Here is a 22981-nt window from a genome sequence, read left to right as displayed (position 1 = left end):
AGGCATGTTATGCTCATCCCAGGTAACTCAGCCTTGAACTGTGAGCCTCTAGCAGACACAAGGAGCAGGCTACAGAGGTCTGGTAAGCTCTCTCTCACTCTGTAACACCCCCACAGATTTTTTTTATTTTCAAACTTGTAATCTCCAGACCCGTCCGATGCTGACTACAGTGGGTCCATCAGAGCTTTCTCGCTGAAAACACTAGTGAGAAGAGTGACTGACCCAAAACAGTTAATAAAGCTGCTATTTCATTTTTTTTTTAATTTCCCTTCCATCTATCTTCACCTCAAATTTCATCAAATTGAGCATTTATTATGAGGACTGGCTTTCTGTTTTGTTTGCGAAAGGGGACATTCTGTGAATCCAACTGAGGCCTCTGTATTGACATTGAAAAGGCAATAGGCTGTGAGAATGTTTCACTTAAGTGGGTTCAGGTTGACTGTACCTCACAATAAAGTGGTTTCAGTTTGTATTGCAGCGCAGCAAGGTAAAGGGCACACGTTTTCCTTTGACTTTGCCATTCATCCTGCTTTGACCTTTAAAAACATACGCCAGACTTTTGCTGTTTACAACATTGTTCACGCACAACACCCAGAAAATCCATCTTGGAAAGATGAAAAAAAAAAAACAATCAGTAAAAAAGCACAACAGCAGCAGCTGACAGTACGTGATACATGCATGCACACACAGACAGCAACCAATATATGCTCCAGCACTGTATCTATAGTCAAATTCACAGGAGTATGTACAGGAAAAAAAAAAGGTGCACACTCCATCTTCCTGATTCAATTTCTGTCCTTCCTGTCTTTCAAGTGCTGCCACGCTCTCCCCCTGTGGGACGCTACAAGCATATGCAAATGGAGGTATCGAATTATGGGGGTGACTGCTCGAATTATGCACAAGCCTTCCCAGAGCTGGCCTGGCGAGACTCGAATCGCACTGTAAAAGCATTCGCCTTGCTGAGCCGCAAGTGGAATGGTGACAACATGGAAATTAACAAAAGCTATGCAAAAAAATACAGAAATGTTTCTCAAACTGTCAGCATCTCTTAGTCAAAATAAACAAATAGAGGCACAAACACAGCTACAAGAGCTTATCTAAAACTCAATTTCACTGTCAATGTGCATGGGGACATTTTATCAGCCAGAAACAAGAAAGAATATTTTAAAAAGTATGATGACAGCGAGGCACAGAGGGGATGTTTTTCTTTTCATGCCAAAGACGGTCAATCAATGAATGGCTTTCTGTCCAGAATACCTACATCTAAGTGAGTCTTAAGGACACAGCGAGCAAAAGAGGGCAACAACAGAGCAGTCCTCAGTGTGGGTGACGGAACCTGAGCTGAGCCGGACAGACAGAAGAGAAGGACACTACCAGGCATCACTGACCGAGGTGATCCTCAGGGTAGAGTCACTGCTAACTCAGGCGTGCCAGACATTTAGTTTAGACGTGGGTGTCAGAGTGCCCCATGGCTAAAAGTTGAGAAGGGGCCGAGAGACAGACAGAGAGACTGAGAGAAAGAGAGAGAGTGTTAGGAGCTGTCCGTGGTCCTGAAAGCATTGAGCCTGAATGCTAACCAGACTTGTCAGCTCGGCAGCAGAAAAGTTACATGAACTCAGTGGTGTCAAACTTACACTTTGGTTCTAAGCCGACCGGGGTCCCGTGCCTTCTGTGAGTGTCAACCTTTTTGTGGTGCAGGCAACACTAGTATAACACCAGTAATGATGACAGGATATCTCACTTATTCTGGCTCTATAATGAGAGGGCAAGAGTCCCTAAATCCATAGTGTGTGATTGTGTGCCTGTGCATATGTGCTTCACCCCCAACCTCAGCCCTGGCATGACTTCAGACGCTTCAGACACGTTTGGTTGAAGTCGTGCCTCGTATTCAATTTCTGCCCAAAACTCAGATTAAAGAATTCTGAACTGGAGGTGTTTCCAGAGAGCCTTTTTTCCGCTCCAAGGGTGCTGAGTCGTCTAGTTCCTCCAGCAATAATGGTGCCTGGTGACTCAATGCCAGCGACTCACACAGCCTTTGCAATGTGACAACTGAGAAAAAAAATGTGGAATGATTGTGAGTTTAGAAGTCAGGAAACTTCAACAAACTTTTGTTCAAAGTTTTGATGCAAAAGAAAGCAATAATGATACAAGCACGTATCAAAATTGATTAAGATGTTATTAATACGTTAAAACTTTTTTACATTCATGGAAGATAATAGCTGAATGCCTATAAAATAAGCGATTTTGTTAAGATAAAAATGAATTTATAGAACCATTAGTGCCCCAAACATTCCTATTAGATAAAAAAACGTGTGCACACATCCATAAAACTTAAAGTTATCTTGTTCCCAAAAGGTAAAAAATATTCAATATTACCCATTACTATATTCATTATAAGTTTGTTTAAAGCCACCTGTGGCTATGGTTTACCAAAATGTGATTAAATAAAAACGTACATGTGTGGGCAACAAATAAAACAGCCAACTGCCAAAGGTGCGCACACATCAACACACATATAAAAACAGATCCCTTTAATTTAACAATGAGAGGCTAATACTAGCCCTCCATTTATTAAAATGACACTTTGATGACACTAGAATTGATGGCAGCGGGTATGAATCTTTCAGCCCTTTATGAATATGTATCTCCATCTATTCCCTTTCCATGTTCGCTGGATGTTCTCGAAACCCAGCCTTTTAGTAGCAAACCAAATAATTTGAAAAGGTGTACGGTTGAATATGCATGATATTAAAGCTCAAAACAGCACAATTTATTTAACCGTGCACTCACTGGGTAATCACTCCATCCCATTAAAGCTCAAATAGGAGCGCTTGATTTGTTTAAAGAGGCCACGAAGGTTAGTAATTCTGCTCCTCCCACACACAGGGAGGAGATGCAGAGCCAAACTTTTGCGTGATCTAATGTTGATGGCATTAAGGCTAAAAGACATCATCTTTTGTTTAAGCCTTTCTACTTCTGCTATGATCTAATCTCAGCATCTTGCCCTTCAGACACCGGGCCCTTGGCTGTCTTCCCGGGGGCCGACCGGACGGGATATTGATCCCTGGCGGGTGGCTCCTCCGGGTCTGGAGCTGGTGGGGACAGAGCTGTAAGTGTGAACATGGCCGACAGTCTGTGTTCTACTGGCAGAGAGCCGAAGTCATCACTCCCCTGCTCTCTCCTCCCTTTCTCTTTCTCTCTTTTGTTTCCAACTATTCTATCGTGCACACACACATCCAATGAATCACTGTCTAGTTACACACCGATTCCCTGGGAGGCTGGAGGAGGCACAGTGAATCAAACCCTCCTTCTTTTCTTTCTCTACAAAGCATGGTTCTCGGAGCGGCCTCTGGTCATCCGTATGCACACGACGGCTCTCAGGTGAAAGGTCACGCCAGACAGCTGATTCATAATGTACAATTTACCCATGACAGTACTAGAAAGGGGAGTTTACGTAAGTGTGCGGGGGCTTGTGTGCAGAAGGTTGCCTTGGGATGTGTGCGAATAAGACGAGGAGAGTGTGTGTGCCTGGCTGACGTGTAGGTGTGCGTACAACCTGTGTGAATCAAACCATGTGGCCCAGCGCTTGTGTGTGAGCGTGTGGGCGGCCGGCAGCGAGGCGACTTAGAGGAAGCTAAATGGGCGAGCGTACATGTGAACGAGCTGAAAGTCTCTGTGGCTAATTACAGCCCTCCGTCTCTGCTGGTGTGGCAACAAGGACACAGCCTGTTAATGGTCTAGATAGCCACTAATGAGGCTGTCTGCCATGCACACACACACACACACACACACACACACACACTGGCACACGCACACATAGGCACAATAATTACGGGTGATGAGAGACAGTGTGCCCATTTGTTAGCCAAAAACGGCTCAGGAGTCAAACTCAAATTTAAGGGATGGCTAAATATCATAACTATATTATGAGCGTGGGCTTTTTGAAGGTGATAGAGCTTAATTGACTGCATGGTTTCATCATAAATGGCTCCGTTTTTGGACGGCGAATTGGCGGTCAGCTTGGCTCTGATGTGTCGCTTTTGATGGCGAGTTTTTTGAAAGTCATGACAAATGCCAGAGGGAACTTAAAAAAACTAAAACCTGTTTAGTAAAAAAAAACCACATCATTACAATGACAGCCAAAACATAATCATTTGTAGGGCAGTATCACCAGCTGACCACAGTTTATAGAGTTAACTTAAGAATAAAATGCTTCCTTTAAAGGAAAAGTTTGACATTTTGGGACATACACTTATTTGCTTTGTTAAAGAGATACCACTCTTAAGTCTGTACGCTACATATGAAGCTACAATTGGTTAGCTTAGCAACAAGGAGAAACAGCTATCCTGGCTCTATCAGAAGATAAACTCTTCCTATAGAGCTCCAAAGCTGCACAAAAAACACAAAAAACACCCATGCAGGTTATGTGCTGGATAATGTTTATCTCCACTGGTTTCTTATCAGCCACACAGTGACTTATGACTTACATATTGACTGCTTGGTCTAATTTAGACCTGTTCGAGACATCTAAATCACTGAACAACTGATGGCTCTTTCTACCAAATCAGAGCTTGACAGGCGGGATTAGGAACGGGTACGTCATCTTTGCACATAGCTATCAAGCTAAAATAACCTTAGAAGTGGATTGACGCTGAAGTTAATTGCAGCTTCTCTGTCAACTAAAAAAAGCCGTCAGCATGGCGGATGACTCTCTGCTGATTAGGGCAAAACAAAACAAAATAACCTCCACTGCCAACAAGAAGTGAAACAAAGTGGCAATTCAGCCTGATTATCAGACTAGGTGTAATTATTACAGTGCTGAAATAATTAGCTGATTAATCCATTAGTTATGATGTGAGTCTGAATGGGAGGAATATCTTCTCTTTTTCCTTCCTGAAAAAGATGCTGAACACTGCCTCACTTAGCTCACAATCTTCCTTTGCAACAAACTGTAGCCGCCGCTCTTGTTCGCACGCAAACTTCTGAATGAAAGAGCACATCTCCAGATTTCTGTCTGCAATCAGATGCAGCGATGAAGACAGTAAAAAGCAGTGTGTTAGAAGCTGCCACTTTTCCTCCTCATGATTGTCTCTTTTGTTGATGATGATTATACCTATGTCTCAAAATGATAGAGGCAATGATTTATTGATGCTACAAATCTACATGTACGCTCTGAATTACAACTATAACTCGCACTCTTTACTGTGTCCATGACAACATCAAGTCAAGCAAGACAAGTCTGGTTGAATGGAGAGTAAAACTGCTGTTCTCTGTTTTTAATTCTCACTCAGCAGTTCCTTTACATTATTTCTCTGCTTCTTTCCTTTCTGTGTCTTCGCACATGTAGGGCTGAAACAGAGACAGAAGGTGTGTTTAAGCGAGAGAGAAAGAGACCTGATGCTGGACAACGGGAGTGTATCATCATAGCAACGACACCATAAAGTAGCCATAACAATACTGTTGGATTGTGGGAATTATGAAAGTGTAAATACTATGGTATTTGACTATGTGTGTGTGTGTGTTCTCCCTGAGACCAGATGCTAAGAGGTGGTAGCTCGGTCCGCAGGATAAACAGGCAGTCATTCCAAAAAAGATTCAGTCATGCAGAAATATGCACACTCTCACTCTTTTAAACTTAGTCAGCTCTTGGTGCGCGTTTAATCCTCCGCTTCAGATTGTGTTTTCAGTAAAAGTGATGAGCTGTTTACTCGCCCCTGAACTGACAAATATTTGGAGAAAGACGGGAGCGTAACAGTTGTTTGGTGACGGATATCAGTCGGTTGCCTCTCTCTCTCTTTATACTACACTGACTAGTGACACAAGCTCTTAACAAGAGAAACAGCCAGTTCAATTAGATTGTGTGGCCGGTGTCCAGTGGTCCAAAGGAGCAGGGGCCAAATTGTGGCGTGTTAAGAGGTGGAACATCATTCCAGCAGCATGGTGACAGTTTTATTACGAGGTGTAATAGCTTGGCTGAACACTCGGAGCTGGCCTTTCTGAGAGAATCAGCCGCAACTTCTGTATCTCACAGTCTGTAGTATTTATGTTGCTGAACATTGCGTGCAGAAACACAAACACTGAGAACGACAGTCTCCTATTTCAAGTGTCATGAAACTACCCTAATTTGATGCAGGAATAGATTTTTCAGTTTCGTTCTGTGATGAAATGCTGCTTCACATACAGCAAAAAAAAAAACAGCAATTCATTCTCTCATTAAACTGACCAAGGTCTCGCTGCAAAGGCCCAAAGAGGTAAAACTATTTCATGAGACAGAAGCAAAAAATGTAAAGAAAAGTTTAGAACAACAATTCACTGCTTTCCTTTTTCGACCCCTAAGTTGGGAGCCACTGCCCAAATTTCTACCTGTTAGAATGAAAACAGCATCTTAACCCCATGCTGTATTACCAAAAGAGACAACTAAAGATGTAAAAACCAACAAAGCGAACATCACAAGACAGATCCTTAGCTTTGTCACATGAAAAAATCTAATATAAGTGGTTTTCTCCTTATTCCCACTCTCCCTATTTATCTCCGTCATGAAGAGTTTACAGACAAACATTACAAAGACTTTATTGTGATAGTTTTCTTCCCAGGGGGGTCTGAAGTCTTTCTGATCTTAATGAGCTTAAAGTCTGACTGTTTTTCTGGTTTAATCGCAAAAACACTCTCAAGAGATGTGTAAAAAACCCGCCCAACTGCGATCCTTTGGCACCTTTTCGAAGACTTAGCCATGTCTTACACACATGTGCGCCATATGTAGTCATGCTACTGTAAGAGCAGGCTGGGTGGCACGGTCGGCTTTTTTTCCATCTCTAGCACCCACAGCTTGTCATGTCACGGGAAATCAACACAAACAGATGTGACGCTGCACCCCGGCGTATTGTTGTGTAGTGGAGCTGAGCCAGACCCAGATTTAGAATAATGAGATGAAATATAGCATGTAAATAAGGTTGCCATTTTTCTCCACGGGCCAACAGGCTGCTTTTTAGAAGGCAGTGCTTGTTTCGACCTTCTAAAGCTCTGCCGCGAGTGAAGAACCCGGACAGATGGCGGGAGCGCTTCACCGTTGGCTTCCTGCGCAGATGGGAGAGTTTTTATGTGTGTGTGTGGGGAGTGTGTTGACAGATTGGAGATTTTGGAGATGGTGGCAAAAAAACTTTTGACCTCTCCCATGTGTGTATGTGTGTTTATATGTTGGCAGATGACATTTTAGAGGTACTGGCTTAAAAAATATTTATTTTCCTCCCTTTTCTGGATGAGAAAAACGTCCTGATTTTCCACTCCTAGAAGCTAATGTCTTCACTCTGTTTCTCCTGTTCTTGTTTGTTGGCTCCCTGCTTGCTGACAGCGACATGGGCAGCCTAATAAAGAAATAAATGGCAATAAATCTATTCAGAGGACGCCACTGACCTTTGTGGGTGAGTCTCAGTGGTGTCTGTGGCACCGGGCAGTTGGCATTATGATTGGTATGTGACATTACGCTAGACAAAGAGGCAAAATACAAAACTACAAATTGGTTCCACACAAAAGCAAAAGCAGTTTTGGTTTCCACAATCCAGTTGGCTCGGCTTCCAGCTCGCACTACGAGTGAGTGCGAGTGCTAAAGTTCATGTGTCATCACTTAGAGGATGCCAAGATAAATCAAGGACAGGTAAACTCAAAGAGGTGAATCATTTAACAACATTTAACAACAAGGTTTCAGAGACAGATCCTATCTGCTTGGTTGATGAGGAGCCGCTGTTGCTGTTTCTAGATTTAATTAAAATCTAACGTTTTAATCTTCAACATCGGAGCTTGGCTGAGTCATCGCTGGCAGATGCACTACCTCCACAATTCAATAAGAAGGCAAACTCAATTTGTAGGCAGATCACAGCAGGCTTAGACAGAACTTATGTTCCGTCTGACCCGTGTAGACATTTCGACATGGCAGTGAATGTTTTCTTCTTCTTTTTCTTTCAATGTCGAAGGTGTCGCTGTTAAAGTTAACCTGTCTGAATGTTTTAGCCTTTTCCAGGACATTTCTACACACTCCACAAACAATGCCTCTGACATACCGCACACACTCAGAGCTGAAAAAAGCCGACTACCTGTTGATTCTACAAATCACAACCCTGTGTGTGCCTCACGACAGAGTGCAGTGCATAATTATGATTGTCAAAGGGCCCCATATTCGGAAAAACACGGGGTAGAAAGCACTTCAGAGCCATTTGCAGTCTACCAGTATTTTTGTTCAAAAACTGTGCTAGCTTTGACACGCTTTAATTTTGAGGCTTTTATTCGTGGCTCACAAAAGAAGGTAAAATATACCATATGTAAGAAAGTGACAAAACAAAAATCTGACAGATGTTGAAAATAAGAAAGCACTACTAAAAGCCTGCACTTGAAACAAGAGATATTTTTTGACCACTAGAAGGTATGGCTCAGTGAGCAGAGCAGAGAAGTTCTACTTAAGTAAAGTGAAGCAAAGCTGTTTTTCTCCCTGAGTAAAGAGAAGAGGACTAGGAAGGGCACTTGAGAGGAGCTGTGCATCAGTCAGCCATTGTTGAGCACTGCAGGACTGCATAATAGGTTTTCTGCAGCCTTTGGACTGGACCACACGTACAAACACACTCGGCTACAAAAGATGACACAGATGAATAGGCAGACAAATTGCAGCCAGAAATGCAAATATGGAGTGGCTGTGGAGAGACTGAAGCTCTCACGTTGAGCCGATCATCTTCCACACCATCCATAACTGCAGCCACTGGTCTTACCTATTCCACCTCTCCCAACCACCAGGCAGGTCTCAGCTCCGACGCCACACTCCTTGAGAAGCTCCACCACCTGCGTGTGTGTGAATCCCTGCACGGGTTGCTTGTTAATCTCCACAATCAGGTCACCCTCGCACAGGCCCGGGCAGCCCATAGGCTCCAGCACTTGTTTCACTCGCTGGCCCGTAGCGCTGTCCGCGATGGTGAAGCCAAAACCATCCATGCCCTTCACCATGGTCAGGGTCAGAAGTTCTCCCTGGGTCGCCCCCGACGACGCCATGGAGACGCTGTCAGGAGGTGTGGTGCCGGTGGTGGGAGGAAGCGAGCCGTCTAGGTGGGTGTCACCCGGGTGAGGGGTGAGCAGCTGCTGCTGGGCGTTGACCTGGTCCTGACTGGGGTCTGTGACAAAACGTGCCGTGCGGGACAGATAGTCCAGGTAGTTGTCGTATCCCGTCCTGCCATTCACCATGATGGGCCGCTGCTCCATGATGCCCAGTGGGGAGATGATGGTGGTGGTGGTGTTGTTGTTGGTGTTGGCAGCTTCCTCTGGGTCGTAGGGCAGAGGGTAGCCACGACACAGGACGAGGGTGACGCTCTGGCCGATTGGAACCGACTGGAAGAGTTTGACCACGTCGGCGTGGGTGGTGCCCAGGACACACACGTCATTGATGTAGACGATGACATCACCTGCAGACAAAAGAATGGATAGATAGAATTAAAAGGGTCAGGTGTAATCACTGAAAAGCTGGGTTAATGTTCATGCCCCCCACTCCACAATTTTTAGCATTTATTAAGACTTTGGGGACCCAAATCCAAATTTTAGTTAGACAAAAAGATTAGCACAATAGCATCATCAAACACTTACATAATAAAACTTTGTTCATCCAGTCCCCGCCTGCAGTAGCTCTATGTCCCACCAGTGGGGCCCAACCCGGAATTTGAGAACCACTGTTCTGGACAGCATTTAAACCTTTTTTAACATGAGACAGTAGAAACAGATAGGATTCAAGGGGAGACAGGGGAAGGATATGGTCCCTAACAAAGCTACAATCACACACTGCAGTTATATGGTATGGGTTTTAATCAGTGGGCTACCAAGATGCCCCTCGACTGAGATGCTAACGATGTAAAATCATTGGTTATTTAATATTTCTGTTTTGTAGTGGCCTTTAACAAACACCATTTCCCACAAACCTGAGACCGTCTCGGGTTAACGGCACTAGCTTGACGGCTTGAGACTGGAGCCTGTTTAATTGTCGCTTGCAAATTGCAGATAAAGTCCTACAGGGCTCTCACATTGTCAGGCATGGGTCACAGGTATGGCATTTGTTTTAATTAGAGAAACATGTCCAAATTAACAGGAAAGGAAATGGTGTCATGTCGCAAATTGTAGCTTGGTTGTTGCAAATTTGATGAACCTGACCTCAGATGCCTGAACGGTGAAGACAATGTTTTGGCTGCAGAGATCAGAGGACAGAGATGAAGGATATTACGGATAAGGGAGAAACAGTTACGGTGTATAATACCTGTGTACTTCATGTGAGCTGAAGTTGTACGGGTGCCAAAAAATGTAATGGCATTTGTACAGGGTTAACATTTTAATAGCTGTAGTAGGTACTCATTTATCTTAGAATAAGAATGTGCATAGTAAACCCAGGGTACACACTTACCTTTTAAGAGAGACCAATAAAAGAAAGTCTCAGTAAAAACTGCATTGAGTTACAGAGCAGCAGCAGCTGAACTGAAGGTGATGTTCGTTCTTCACTCTCTACAGCTATTCTGTCAGTTGTACAGTACATCAGCATTGTCTCTCCTTAATGCCATTCTACAGATAAACATTACCACAGATAATGTCTTATCTGCCTTTCAAGTGTAAAATAGTGCTGATGACAAGTGACTAAAATGTTTGCCTTTTAAGGGGCCAAATGCTTTTACTTGCTCGCTGCAATTTACTGCACTGTAGATAAAAACCTAGCTGACAATTAAATGTTACCACGCAAAAGTGCTGCACATCCAGGCTTATCTTTGCTTCAACCAGATTACTAAATATAGTGTTTTGTGCTCCACTGCACAGGCACCATGCAGGTTTTTTTTAAAACTGGGCAGGTGGGAACACAAGGCACAATCCATTTTAAAGTCTGACAAACAGCATTAGCTAGGTTGATAATGAAAACAATTATTTTCTAATTGCAGGCATAATTGTCGTGCTCTTTAGAGAGAGGGCAGGGTGGGAGTGTAAGTGTGTTTTGCAGTGGAAAAACAAAGATCTTTCATAATTAATAAGCAAAGCATGTGCTTTAGTGATTGGCCCTCACCTTACTAATCACAAGCTCCATCCTGTCCAATTCTTTTAAAATGTGATCATAGCACTAATGGCCGGGTCAATGACACTTTTTTCCCCGAAACAACATGGCAATTCATATTGATTTTTCGAGCTAGACTGACCAATCTGAGTGACGACGGACGAGGTAAATAGAGGTTAAGATATCACCAAAATGTTCTCTCGTTGTAAACTGTGTCGCCCACAAAATGCATTCCAAGTTTGAATGCCGGTATTGACAGTGAGGTCACACCTCGAGGCAGCGTGACGTGAGGGACTTTTTAATTAATCCGGGTAAACGCGAACGACATTTGCCTTGAGCGCCGGTGTCAGAATCAATAGTCGAGCACGCTGGCAGAAAACAAATGATGGTACCGTGACCTCGTGGTGCCCTCGTAGTGCCCACAGATCTCATTCTTTATGACCAGGGAGGAAATGCAGCCAGACGGAGAGCATCAACATGTTTTACAGGTCACATATAGACACCCGTTTGGTGATGCTTATACTAAAGGGTCAGTTCAAACAAATTATCAATAAAATATGTTTGATCTTATTTGCTAAGGTTGAAGGTTTAACAAGATTTTTCCTTCTGAAACTCTGCCACCACCACACTACAATTGATGTGAACTGAATTTTATTTGTGGTGCTCACAGAATTTAAAAATTACACTACTGGGTCAGTGTTTCCTAACCTTTGTGACCCTTTAAAACGATCCAGATTTCACTTATGATTTCTTATCAAAGGTTACACACTTGCTATGAACTGTGAGTGCCTTGAGAGAAAAGGATTTTTTACTGGCTCGTGTTGCTTAATTTTAATCTCTTAAAGACAGACACTATTTAGTATTTCACAAGAAAAAACAAAGTTCCTGTTGTCTCTGACAAGTCAGAGACAACGTTATCAGCTAACTCATGGAGCTAATGTTAGCGTAAGCTAGATACATCTGATAGGAGGCCAGTAGAAATTATGGACGGGGACACACAAGTTTTCCAAATTAGGCACTTCATCCACACCAACTCTACCCACCACCCACTCTTACCTTTGATATCAACACAGGCAATTTCAGATATTAGCCATTAGCCTCCATCAAGTTGCAATATAAAAGCCTCATAAGGCCATTGCAGCTGTGTTTTTAAAAAAGAAATCTAGTTCAATGAATGTGCCAACGTTACTAAAAGGTTAAGCTAGCTAAAGTTTTATTTGCTAGTGTTCCTAGCTCACATTCAGCATTGCCTTTCATACAGAGATTTGCCCATTGCCTCTCTGTTTCTTTTATTTTCTTGTTCTCACTGTAGCCTGGCTTTTATTTATTGACCACTGGTGAACACACTGTTTATTGTGTAACATAAATTGTATTATCAGTGATATAGGCCAGTAAGTAAATTGTTGCACTTCGTCTGTAACCTTTGACCCCTCCTGACAGCCGGCCTGGCTAATAGCATCTGCCGCCAACAGTTGTCATTCAGAACTGTAAGAAATGAGAAGCCTGCTATTTTCTGTCTGTTTGAAATAAAATACCCAATGTTTTAAGAAATACTAAGAATTTTAATGAGCTGGGAGAACTTCAAGCACAGAGGGAACAGGTGAAACTATCCAGTATTTCACTAGAAAACAAAAGTAGGACGAGGAAAATTTCTGAAAAAGTAAAAACACAATTTTGTGGAGAAAAAAAAAGTTTTTCTTCCTCTTTGCTATCTTGGTGAACATCATGCAAAAACATTAGATCCATCTTGAGACCCCTCAAGGTATCTTTGAACTCTTTGAATCGATAGATAGCACTAGGGCTCAGGAGAAAAATATGTTGTTTTGTAATCTGGGTAAAATGGCCCTTAATAAGCACATATGGTTACAAAGACAGGTAAGTGCATAGAAATGGACATGTAAACATAGAACCGGGACAAAAACACACTCATGGCCACCAAAGAGCCCTCTCTCCATCCATTATAAAACCTCTCGTAGGTCCCTTGTATACTCTAAATCACACTGACCCTAACTGTTAACACCACACTCACTGGGACCAAGACCCACGCTGCCTACTTCATCGTTCATTGTCCCATCCTTGCATATTCCTTATGACATATTCATCTCCAGCTAATGGTGTGTTCAAGAGTCTGTCGACATAACGAGAGGTCTCTGTGGCCCTGCCAAGACGAGGCCACGAGAACAGAGCAGTTTATAGTCTCAGCGGGGGTGCAAGCATTTGTTAGAGACGGCAGTCTTTTGTGTGTGATTGAGTGTTTGTGTGCGTCAGGCTAAAAAGGGTGACATGTAGTGCAAAGTGCATTATGGTGTGATTACAATAATAATAAGAATGTCTTTAGATTTTGAAGACCAAACCTATAAAACACATTTAATGATATGTATATGATATAACTGACTGCCTGCTAATGATTAAGTAGGCCCAGCAGGCTTTGGATATTTTGACATGCTGAAGAAGCATGCATGGGGCTGTATTAAGAGCAATGTTTGGCACAGATTGGAGGGAGATGTCGTATTTTAAAGAACAAAACAACAAAAGCATATGGTGTGTGTAGTGTTTATCTGCTCTAATGGATTTTGGGAAGTTTACACTCAAGCCAACATTAACTGAGAGATGTCAAACACATGGTTAGTCCTCATTCTAATATCCTACTATCTACTGGTCCAAAAGATAACTACCAGTAATCGCATATCTTATTTAAAACATTTACATTTGGTAAATCTAAATCAAGATTTGAGTTTAGCTGGCGATTTTTAGCTGTGACTTTTTAATAAATGTTAGTAAAACCACAAAGCTAAGCCAAACCACCAGCAATCTGCACATATTTGAATTTCTTGATCATTTTAGCTGTTTGTTTTTGGTGTTATAAATTATGATACATGCATATTCTCAGTGTTTTATCTTTTGCAAATATCTTGCCTGGACAAAATTGCACTGCATGTGGTCTGGCAGCCATAAATCAGACATTCAAGTGCTTGAACATGTTTTCCCTTGTTGTAATCACGTAGTGGAGATGGCCAGGACGGGTCATGAAGAGAAAGCGGCACAAATTATCTCTCTGGAATTGAGAATTTCACACCTCCGCAGGCTTGGGTTTCGTCCGTGTGAGCTCTGAGTTACTGTGATCGAGCTAGCTCTGTTACTGCAGAAGTAGGACACAAAGTCTGGGGAGGCATGGTGGGGGGATGGAGGCTGGATGGTGAGATAGAGATGGAGATGAGCTGAAGGGAGGAAGTGGTGGAGAGGAGAGGAAAATGGGAGGTGGGATAGTAGAGATGTGAGAGGGATTTGTTAGTTATTTCTGGGGGAAAAGGGAGAGGGGGAATCTACAAGAAGGAGAGAGGAGGGGATGAGAATACAGACCCAAAATGATTTCTATGCAGTATTGTCAGGACAAGCTTTATTAGTCATCAAAGGATCTATTCTGGACTGCTTCACCCACACATTTATAAAAAAACAGACATTTATGACCCATTTATGACGTCTGTTAACACAACTATCAAAAGTGTTTTGGACAAGTATACCAGCTTTACTACAGAGCAAACTCCCTGACCAGCTTACTTTATATATGATAAATTACCACTATAAGCTCTGCATTTGCTCCAGCATATACAACTAGAAACATTATTGCATGCTGAGAGCACTGACAGACCTGCTAGCTCTATTCCCTTGACCTTTTAGTACAGCTGGTCTGTCTTAGTGTGTGTGTTTGTGTGTATATCTGTGCTGCAGTCCCACCCCCATGTGGCCACAGAGTTATGGTGCTCATAAAGTCCCCTTTATGATTAATGAAAGAACAAGACTCTGGGGTTGGCGCACACGCATGTGCACACACATACACACGCATACAAAACTTACACAATGCTAGCTTAGCAAGTTGCACCTGGAAACACATATACACACAATGCATGCATACAACCAATGTGCATATTTTTGTAATTGTGTTGGGACTGCACTTATAGCCATTGCATCTTTAAGAGGAAGCTTCTTCACCTTCTGGACTGTATACTGTGTTCATATTTTGTCGTGTTTGTTTGAAATTGACTATGTGTAGGAGTACTGCATTAAAAAAGGTGAATGTGGGGCTTTAAAACTTGCGTGTAACCCCATCTTTGTGGATGCATTCTGATGAATTGACCAGATACTGCAAGAATCAAACTTCTAAGAAAAGCCATCATCAGTTTCATTGACTGTGTGTGTTCCCTTGTGGCTATGTGTCAAGTATTGTATGCTCTCTCTCTTTTATGCTGAGGTGTCTCAAGAGAGTTCCTGGCTAAATAAAGGTAAAGAAATATTTTTTCGTTCAAGTCTCAGGCTGTGAGTCTCACCTGTGGCCATCTTTCCGTCAGCTGCGGCCGGCCCATCCGGGATAACGCTCTTGACCTGGAGGAATTCGTCAGGCTCGTCGCCTCCGATAATAGTGAAGCCAAAGCCCATGTTGCTCTTTTGGAGGGATGTGGACAAGAAACTGCCTTTCAGCTGAGTCGGGTCCCGCGTGAACAGCGGCTTCTCTATTAAAGGACATATAAACAAACAAATTAACCAATTACAAACACTAATGCTGTGTAGGCTTTATTGCAAAGATTGAAAAGACCTTAAAGCTGGTGCAGGGCAGTGCTCACAGGGTGGGGGCGGGGGGCATGGGTAAAGCTTATCCAGAAAGATATGGGTGTAGCCACAGGAAAACTGGCAGGGTATGATTTTAACTGCAAAACAGCGAACTTGGACAGAGGCGGGTCTGTGGTGCTGAAAGATGCAGGTGTGGTTCAATGGCTTTGGCTCCCGTGCAAGGTACAAATGCAACATCCCTCCTGGTACACCCAAATATGCAAAACTTATATCCGTTCCTCTCCTCCCATGCTGGGATACGGTGGGCAGAAGGGGTGCAGAGAGCATCAGTGGTGCAGGTCTTCAGTCCCATCCCAAGGCTACCAAGGAAGCAGCAAATTCGGCAAATGACATGCTGTCAAACAGGGATCAGTTCCAAGAGAAGATGCTTGAGAGGGTTAGGGAAGAACTGGGAGATTTCTGAAGGAGGGAGAACTGTGAGATTTCTGGAGGAAGGGCGCCTTGTGTAGGAATGAGAGGATCTCAGCCAACAAGCTTAGTCACACTTAACCAAGTCTCCAATCTTTTCACCTCTGTGGGAGACGTGGCTAGTGTGCTAGTTAACATACATTGTTTGCCCTCACTGGTCCAGACATAGACTGAGTGATTACACTCTCCTGCCTGCTTATGCCAGACGATAAGACATGTCATGGTACACGCTCGCCACACAAATCCTTCAACTGCCTCAAGGGAAAAGCTTGCTTACGAGCTAGCATGCTTACAGTAATTCAAACGAGCGCAGGCAGCCACGAGACCGACCGTCAGCCTCCTTTGCTTCGCTCTTGGCCTACTTACTGACAAAGTGCCACAGGGAGAAGGGGCTACAGACAGGCTGCTCTAGCACCACAGCGCAGGCGGAGGTGTGAAGTGGCTGCTGCTGCTGTTGGTGGTGTTGGTGGTGGTGGGGGCACATATTCATCCGCCGAGTCAGAACACGCCGGAGCGGGGAGACGTCGGCGGAGGAGGATGTAGCATATGCAGCCGCCCTGCGACCCAGAGTTGGCGAGCGGGAGAGGTCGCCGAGGCTGTGGCAGCGCTCGGGCACCGGGCCGACCTGAACAAGGGGGGATCTGTGGATGGTGGCACAGGGGCTGGCATCCTCTACTGGCATCAAAGTTTGGAGGGAAAAGGAGGAGGAGGATAAGGAAGGAGGTGGAAGTAGGGAGAGGGAGGAGAGAGAGCCTAACTGGAATGTACACAGAGTGTAACCACGGAGACAGGCTCTCGACTCAGAGCGGTGGACTACTACGTTACTATGGAAACAAACCTCCACTTCACCAGTCCAGACAGTTTTTTCTAGCAGTGCATCCTACTGCTATGGCTGGAGTTAGCACTGGAATTAGGTAGCAACAAACCAGTCATTAAACAAAACAGTGAATCACATTTAAACCCACATGTTCACTTTGGCAGAGCGCTATTTATGTGACGAGTACTATCAGTCCCACCAGGACGTCGGCATTCCTCCAAATGTTTGACTGAGGCTCAAAAGTGAATGTGATGTTGAGTCTTGCTGTCAATTAACACAGCAACAGGCCTGTTTCTAATGAACAAAATGAGTTATCATGCTTGGTTGTAACCCCTCTTTGCATGTTGCTATGGAGATCGAGTTTCTCTTAAAGTCGAGGAAATTAATTTGGGAAAAGTGGAAAGTTTTTTGTACATACTATATTGATTTCAGAGTGTCAATTCATATGAAAAGGCTCAACAAAACCCTGAAATATTCTGTTCTACAAATGTTCAGAAAATTAAATGGTTGTTTAATTTTGCGACACATTATCTCACAAGCCTGGAAAACAAGGCACGATAGATTATTTACTTCTTATTTCTCAAGAATTATGCACTACATGTTTTGTCAGTGATTTATGAATTATGTTGTAGAAATAAAGATTTTTAATCTTTATTTTTGGACTTTTTGCATATGTGGCATTCTGGATCTGGCTTATATGAATTTGTGGTGTCTTGTAAGCCCATAGTTGTAGACATGACACAAAACTTTATTCATATAAAGAAGCTACGACATCAGAGAGGTTAGTAACATTTTGTTTGAAAGTTGTTGCCATTTTTCTACATTATTTATTGGTTATAATGCTATTAAAAGGCCCATAGCTGCTGTCAGTGGCACCAAAAAACAAAAATTTCCCTGATTACATTACTGTTCTGAAATAAGTTTTCCATTTAGACAGCTTCTGAGTGGAGATTTTTTGGTTTTGTAACTGGATTTTTATTGGCCAACCTTCATTTACATATATAATCCACTAAAACCTTTTGACTGTTTCTAATTACATCACATGTTTAATAATTGTCAAATAGTGCTGGTTATAATGAAATAGAAAAGGTGCAATAAATCAATATTTGAAGCTAATAAGAGACCTTCTGGGCCGATAAATGGATAAAGTAAGGAAACTGAAGGCGTTTGTGGCATAATAAAAATATGATTAACTTGAAACTGAGTTAGCTATACTGACTTAGATACATTCTCTACAAACCTACAGACAGCTAATAAGTATGACTATATTCCCTAATAATGGAAAATTAATGGTTATTGTCCTTTAAAAGTCAAGACACCAGCGTGGTGGTCTTACCTCTGTAGATGGTGGGAAGGGGCAGTGAGGACAGACCCTGGCTTTGCATCTGCTGCTGCTGCTGGAGTCTCCTTTTAGCCTCCAGGACTGGGTTCTCAAACTGGGTCCTTCTATTTATATGGCTACGATGATAAAAAGAAAAAAAAAAGAAAGATGAGATTTCAGATTTCACACTATCCTGCTGCACTTAACTTAGCCCCCCTCTCGGCAAAGAGATCAGATCTAAAAAATCCTGGCACTACAGCAGCTATTGCTATGATGATTAATTAAATGGCCGGCCCCACAGATTATGTAACAGAGCTGCAGAATGGCTTTGCTAAGTTAAAAAAGAACAAACAACTCATTCTGGGACAGTCAGCCCCCTTTCTTATAAGCAGAATTACGTGAATGAGTGACTGCGAGGAAACCTACACATGAAACAGAGATTTCCTTTAACGCCCCACGTCGGTCTTAATTTAGTTTTCAAGGGGGATGATAGTCAATGACTACAAAAACTGTAATTTGCCAGTGTGAAATAATTAGTCATCATTAGATACTTCCTTCACTCTTTCAGGCTGCATTGTGCTCTCAAATAAAAACACACCATCTTTTTCGCTCCTCTCCTTATCTTTTAATGAACACCCCAGGATCACGCTGCTAATTACAAAGCAGCTTGACTATATTTTTTACATAGTTACATAATTTCAAGGTCTGGCAACTTCTTTCATGATATTTACATGACCAGAAAGCAAGAGAATGAGAGCAATCTCGAGAGGGGGAGCGCGGTGTACGAGGCAGAGAGCAGTCAAGTGTCATTCTGGAGGTTTTCTTAAGCAAAGTCGCGCCAAATGACTCCCCTTGCTCGTCTAAAAATAGAGCCCCGTCCCTGCGCCCCAGAGTAGAGAGCATCCAGCCAAAGAAATGACACCTCTGAACAGGGAGGGGACATGCAGTTCAATAGAGAGGACAGGCTACTGCAGCAGTTGCTATGTGGACACGCGTACGTGGCTAGAGATGAATGGACATGGAGAATGTTTAGAAAGGGACACTGATCTCTGTAGAAGCGGCCTTGGGTGTGTCAGACAGAAGAATGACAGAGAAATATGGGTAAGCACACACAGACAAATAAACTTCAAACTGCAAACAAACAGTGTACCATCAGGAGGCAGACAAAGGGAGGAAGTGCTTCCTGGCTGCAGCGCTAGTCTGCTCCTAATAAATATGATTAATGCAGCACCACTGGGCTTCACTGAAAATCAAACGCAAGCCATTACATATTAAAGATGTACCCGACTTACTCGACATAGTAGCTGCCGTAAATGGGGTCATCGATTTTCTCCCAGCCGTACGGAAGCTCTGTAAAAAACAACAACAGAAGAGCAGCAGTGAGACAACAATAATGAAGGGCTTGTTTATTCAATGAAGTCGCACCAGCATATTGATCTTGCATGAAAACATCTTTGTGGCAGAATTAGTTTACAGGATCATTTTTACTGTCGGTAAATGTTCTGGTGTCTCAAGTGGTATACAGTGCATGTTTTTGTCTTGTTCGCCCACAGTTGTATGCGTAATAAAAACAAATTATTGTGGTTTTTTAGTGTTTTTTATTGGTTACAATGCTGCTGTAGTGACATTAAAGGTGCCCCTTTACATCAGAGAGGTTGGTGACACGACTTGCGCAAAACTTATTTTGTTTGAAAACTGTTGCAATTTTTCAACGTTATTTATTGGTTGTGATGCTATTTTGGGCCCATAGCTGCTGTCAGTTACGGCACTCCTCACAGATTACACTAATTACTTGGATTACTGTTCTGAAATGAGTTTTCCAATTTGACATCTTCCGATTTGTAACAAACATATTTCATAACTGGATTTTTCAGCAAGACAACAATAATGAAGGGCTTATTTATTAAACGAACTGCAACAGCATGTTGATCTTACATGAAAACATCTTTGTGGCAGAATTAGTCTCGACATCGTTTTACTGTCGGTAATTACCAGGAATTTGATGGTGCAATAACATGTTAACTGGAGGGGTTGCTGTTCTTTCTGAGCTGTCATATGTTGCTGGTGAATATTCTGAAACCGTATCTTAAAATTTAATGGCGACAAGACATGAGATAAAAACATAACTATGTCTTTTTCTCTGCCACTTGTCACATTGATTGATTTAAAGAGGCTACTGGCTCTTTAAAGCTGCGCATCAAATGCATCCGTCTCCAAGAAAAGTTGCAAAATAACACCAAATATTGATAGATCTAGTGGCTGAATTTAAATTAGTGAAATATTTATGCCCTGCATCTATTCCATGCTGTAAATATTGTGTTTTGATGTGGGAACTTTGCATAGATTAACAGCTTCAACTAGAACAAGCTCAAACCCTGAGGGTGTTGAACTTTCACAGTATCAACGGGTACATATTTCCATTGGTGTTTAACAGTTTGGCTCCAAATGTTACAAGCTAAAGACTCAATGCAGTAACAGACAAATAGCATAAGACAGCCAATTACTGACACATGACAGACAGATCAAACCACTACTAAATGCTTTGATAAGAATTTGAATGACACATAATGTGTCCACAATGACGCAACATGACACAACGTGATGTTTTCACCACCTGCGAGGCTATGAAACATTTGTAAATAATAAATGGAGTCATTGTGACTTATAGTATACTGACATTAGATTGGCATGCTTTTAAAAAAAAAAAATGAATACATCTTCTTTCTACTGAACACATGATTTTGAGGAGCACAGGAAAGTACTCAATAAAATTACCTACAGTCTACTTCAAACTACTATCTTCTACAGCTTTTGGTTCCTTTCTATAGGATTAATGTTTCTTAATGCATTCCCCAAAGTTATAACATGTGGGTTTGAATACCAAACACTTAGTATAACTAAGACTAAGACTACAGCTACGCTACAGGCTCTGTGTGGATGACTGACGGTGGCACAAGATAAAAAATGAGACGATCACGAAGGTATTAGAATTCATCCTCGAGGAATATCTGCAGCACATTTCAATCCATACAATAGTTGTCGAGGCATTTTACCATAAATGTCAACTTGCTGGTGGTGCTACAGGAAAAGTCTGGCAATCACCAAAGTCATTAGGATTCATCCTCTGGGACCCATAATGTCTGTACAAAAGTTCATGGCAGTCAATCCAATAGTTGTTGAGACTGGGGTGGTGGACTGACGGACCAATATTGCCATCCCTAGATAAATATCTTCAACTTGGCATTTCCAAAGTGGCCTCTAACTTTTCAACAGTACTGCAAAGTCATAGATATTTCTGCTCTTTCTGCCTCTTTCTGTGTGTGGATTGCACTGCGGAACATGCTGTCTTTGTTCCCAGTGATCAAAGCTGATCTTCTTCAAACCCCTGACAGTCATCAGTCATACTGGACAGGATTTTCAAAGTTGCCCTCTTCTCTCTCCGTTGCCCACAGCTCACTGACAGAACACATTTCTCAAAAACATGTCTAGAAGGAATTCCCCCTTTGCTTTCCAGGATATGAGCAATTAACATTTAAATCATAGTCCCCAATGGAGACTCCAGTGTTTTAGCATAATAGCATGATCATTCACAACGAGCTGGGTGATATAGTGCAGGAGGCTCCAGCTGAAATAGCATCTAAGCTGAATCTAGCACGGAGCTTGGGGACAGTGTGTTCCAGTGCAGCTCAGCTTAGAATCAGACCAGCTTTGATTAGTGACAATGTGAAGTTAATCAGGATGAGAGCGGAGATAACAGCAGAGAAAATACTTCCTAATAAGAAAGGGAAGCAACCAGAGGGAGTGCTAAAGCACCTTAGGCTCCCGAGGACCCTCTGGCTGATCGAAGGCACGGCTGCAGCTTGTGAGAAACACCAAAGATATAATATACTGTATGGTCATTGCAATACATTTATTATTACTGCTTGCCCTAGTTTACAGACTCAATAGATTGCTGTGCATACTCCCACCCTTCCCAGCTCTCCCACGCAGAGCAGAAATATCAAAACAATGCTGGTGCAGTGCTCCTGCACGTGCCATATGCTTCTCTGATCCCCTGCCCCCATCCCCTCAAAACAAATTATTAAACTTTCAGTAGGACACACTATTTTTTGCCCGCACACTCACTAAAATGCATACTTACCACACACACACACACACACGGTTGTGAGTGATATAACAGAGGGCTGCGAGCAGGTTGACAGCCCACGGGAATACCTCCTGCGAACACTGCAACATTCCTTAGCCCCATCTCCACTCATTAAATATGAAAGAGAGTGTTTCATGTTCTCACCTTTACTGGGCGCCACACACAAATGCGCATAGACACACATTACGTTACTTACTTTACACACACTAACCATCTTGATCATTTTGCATATGCACACACACACATGGGAGATCAAAGGGCTGCAGCTCAGCAGCCTTCCAATGAAAAGCTTTTCTATTAAAACGGCCACAGGAGGAGCTACAGGGAACCAGAAATGTGTTTGCTTTCAGGAGCAGGGAGAAGATGGACTACACAAACCAAACTGCACACACCAAAAAAAGGATAACTCTGTTTGTTACGACTCGGCTCTTATTTTCGACTCTTATTTCGACTTTTCGAAGTTACGACAACACTGCACTCCCTAAAGCAAATGCCAAAATCTGGGAACACAGTAACAAGATCTGATTTAAACAAAAATGTTTAAATCAAAATGTCAACTTGGTAAATACAGTATTATTATTGTCAATAGATTACATGTAGGTGGCCAAT

At 42.6% G+C, this 22981-nt stretch overlaps 1 protein-coding gene across 8 annotated transcripts in view; it reads right to left on the bottom strand.

Annotated features, from left to right (window-relative positions):
* Positions 1-22981, bottom strand: part of magi2a (membrane associated guanylate kinase, WW and PDZ domain containing 2a) — a 71762-nt gene that overhangs the window by 26042 nt on the left and 22739 nt on the right. For all 8 annotated transcript variants that reach the window (XR_004797141.1, XM_035674028.1, XM_035674037.1 and 5 more), the window contains exons 5-8: positions 19518-19575; positions 18241-18362; positions 15379-15561; positions 8754-9437 (exon numbers count right to left, since the gene is read on the bottom strand). Coding sequence is in view for 7 of the 8 variants with exons in the window: in XM_035674028.1 (XP_035529921.1) it covers positions 8754-9437; positions 15379-15561; positions 18241-18362; positions 19518-19575 (1047 nt within the window). In the remaining variant the exon portion in view is untranslated. The remainder of the gene's footprint in view (positions 1-8753; positions 9438-15378; positions 15562-18240; positions 18363-19517; positions 19576-22981) is intronic.

This window comes from Morone saxatilis, unplaced genomic scaffold (assembly GCF_004916995.1).
Source record: "Morone saxatilis isolate NCDOM2014 unplaced genomic scaffold, NCSU_SB_2.0 Contig10, whole genome shotgun sequence".
In the NCBI taxonomy this organism is placed as follows: Eukaryota; Metazoa; Chordata; class Actinopteri; family Moronidae; genus Morone; species Morone saxatilis.
The sequence above is the reverse complement of the archived record's forward strand: the minus strand, read 5'-3'. Positions and strand labels throughout refer to the sequence as shown.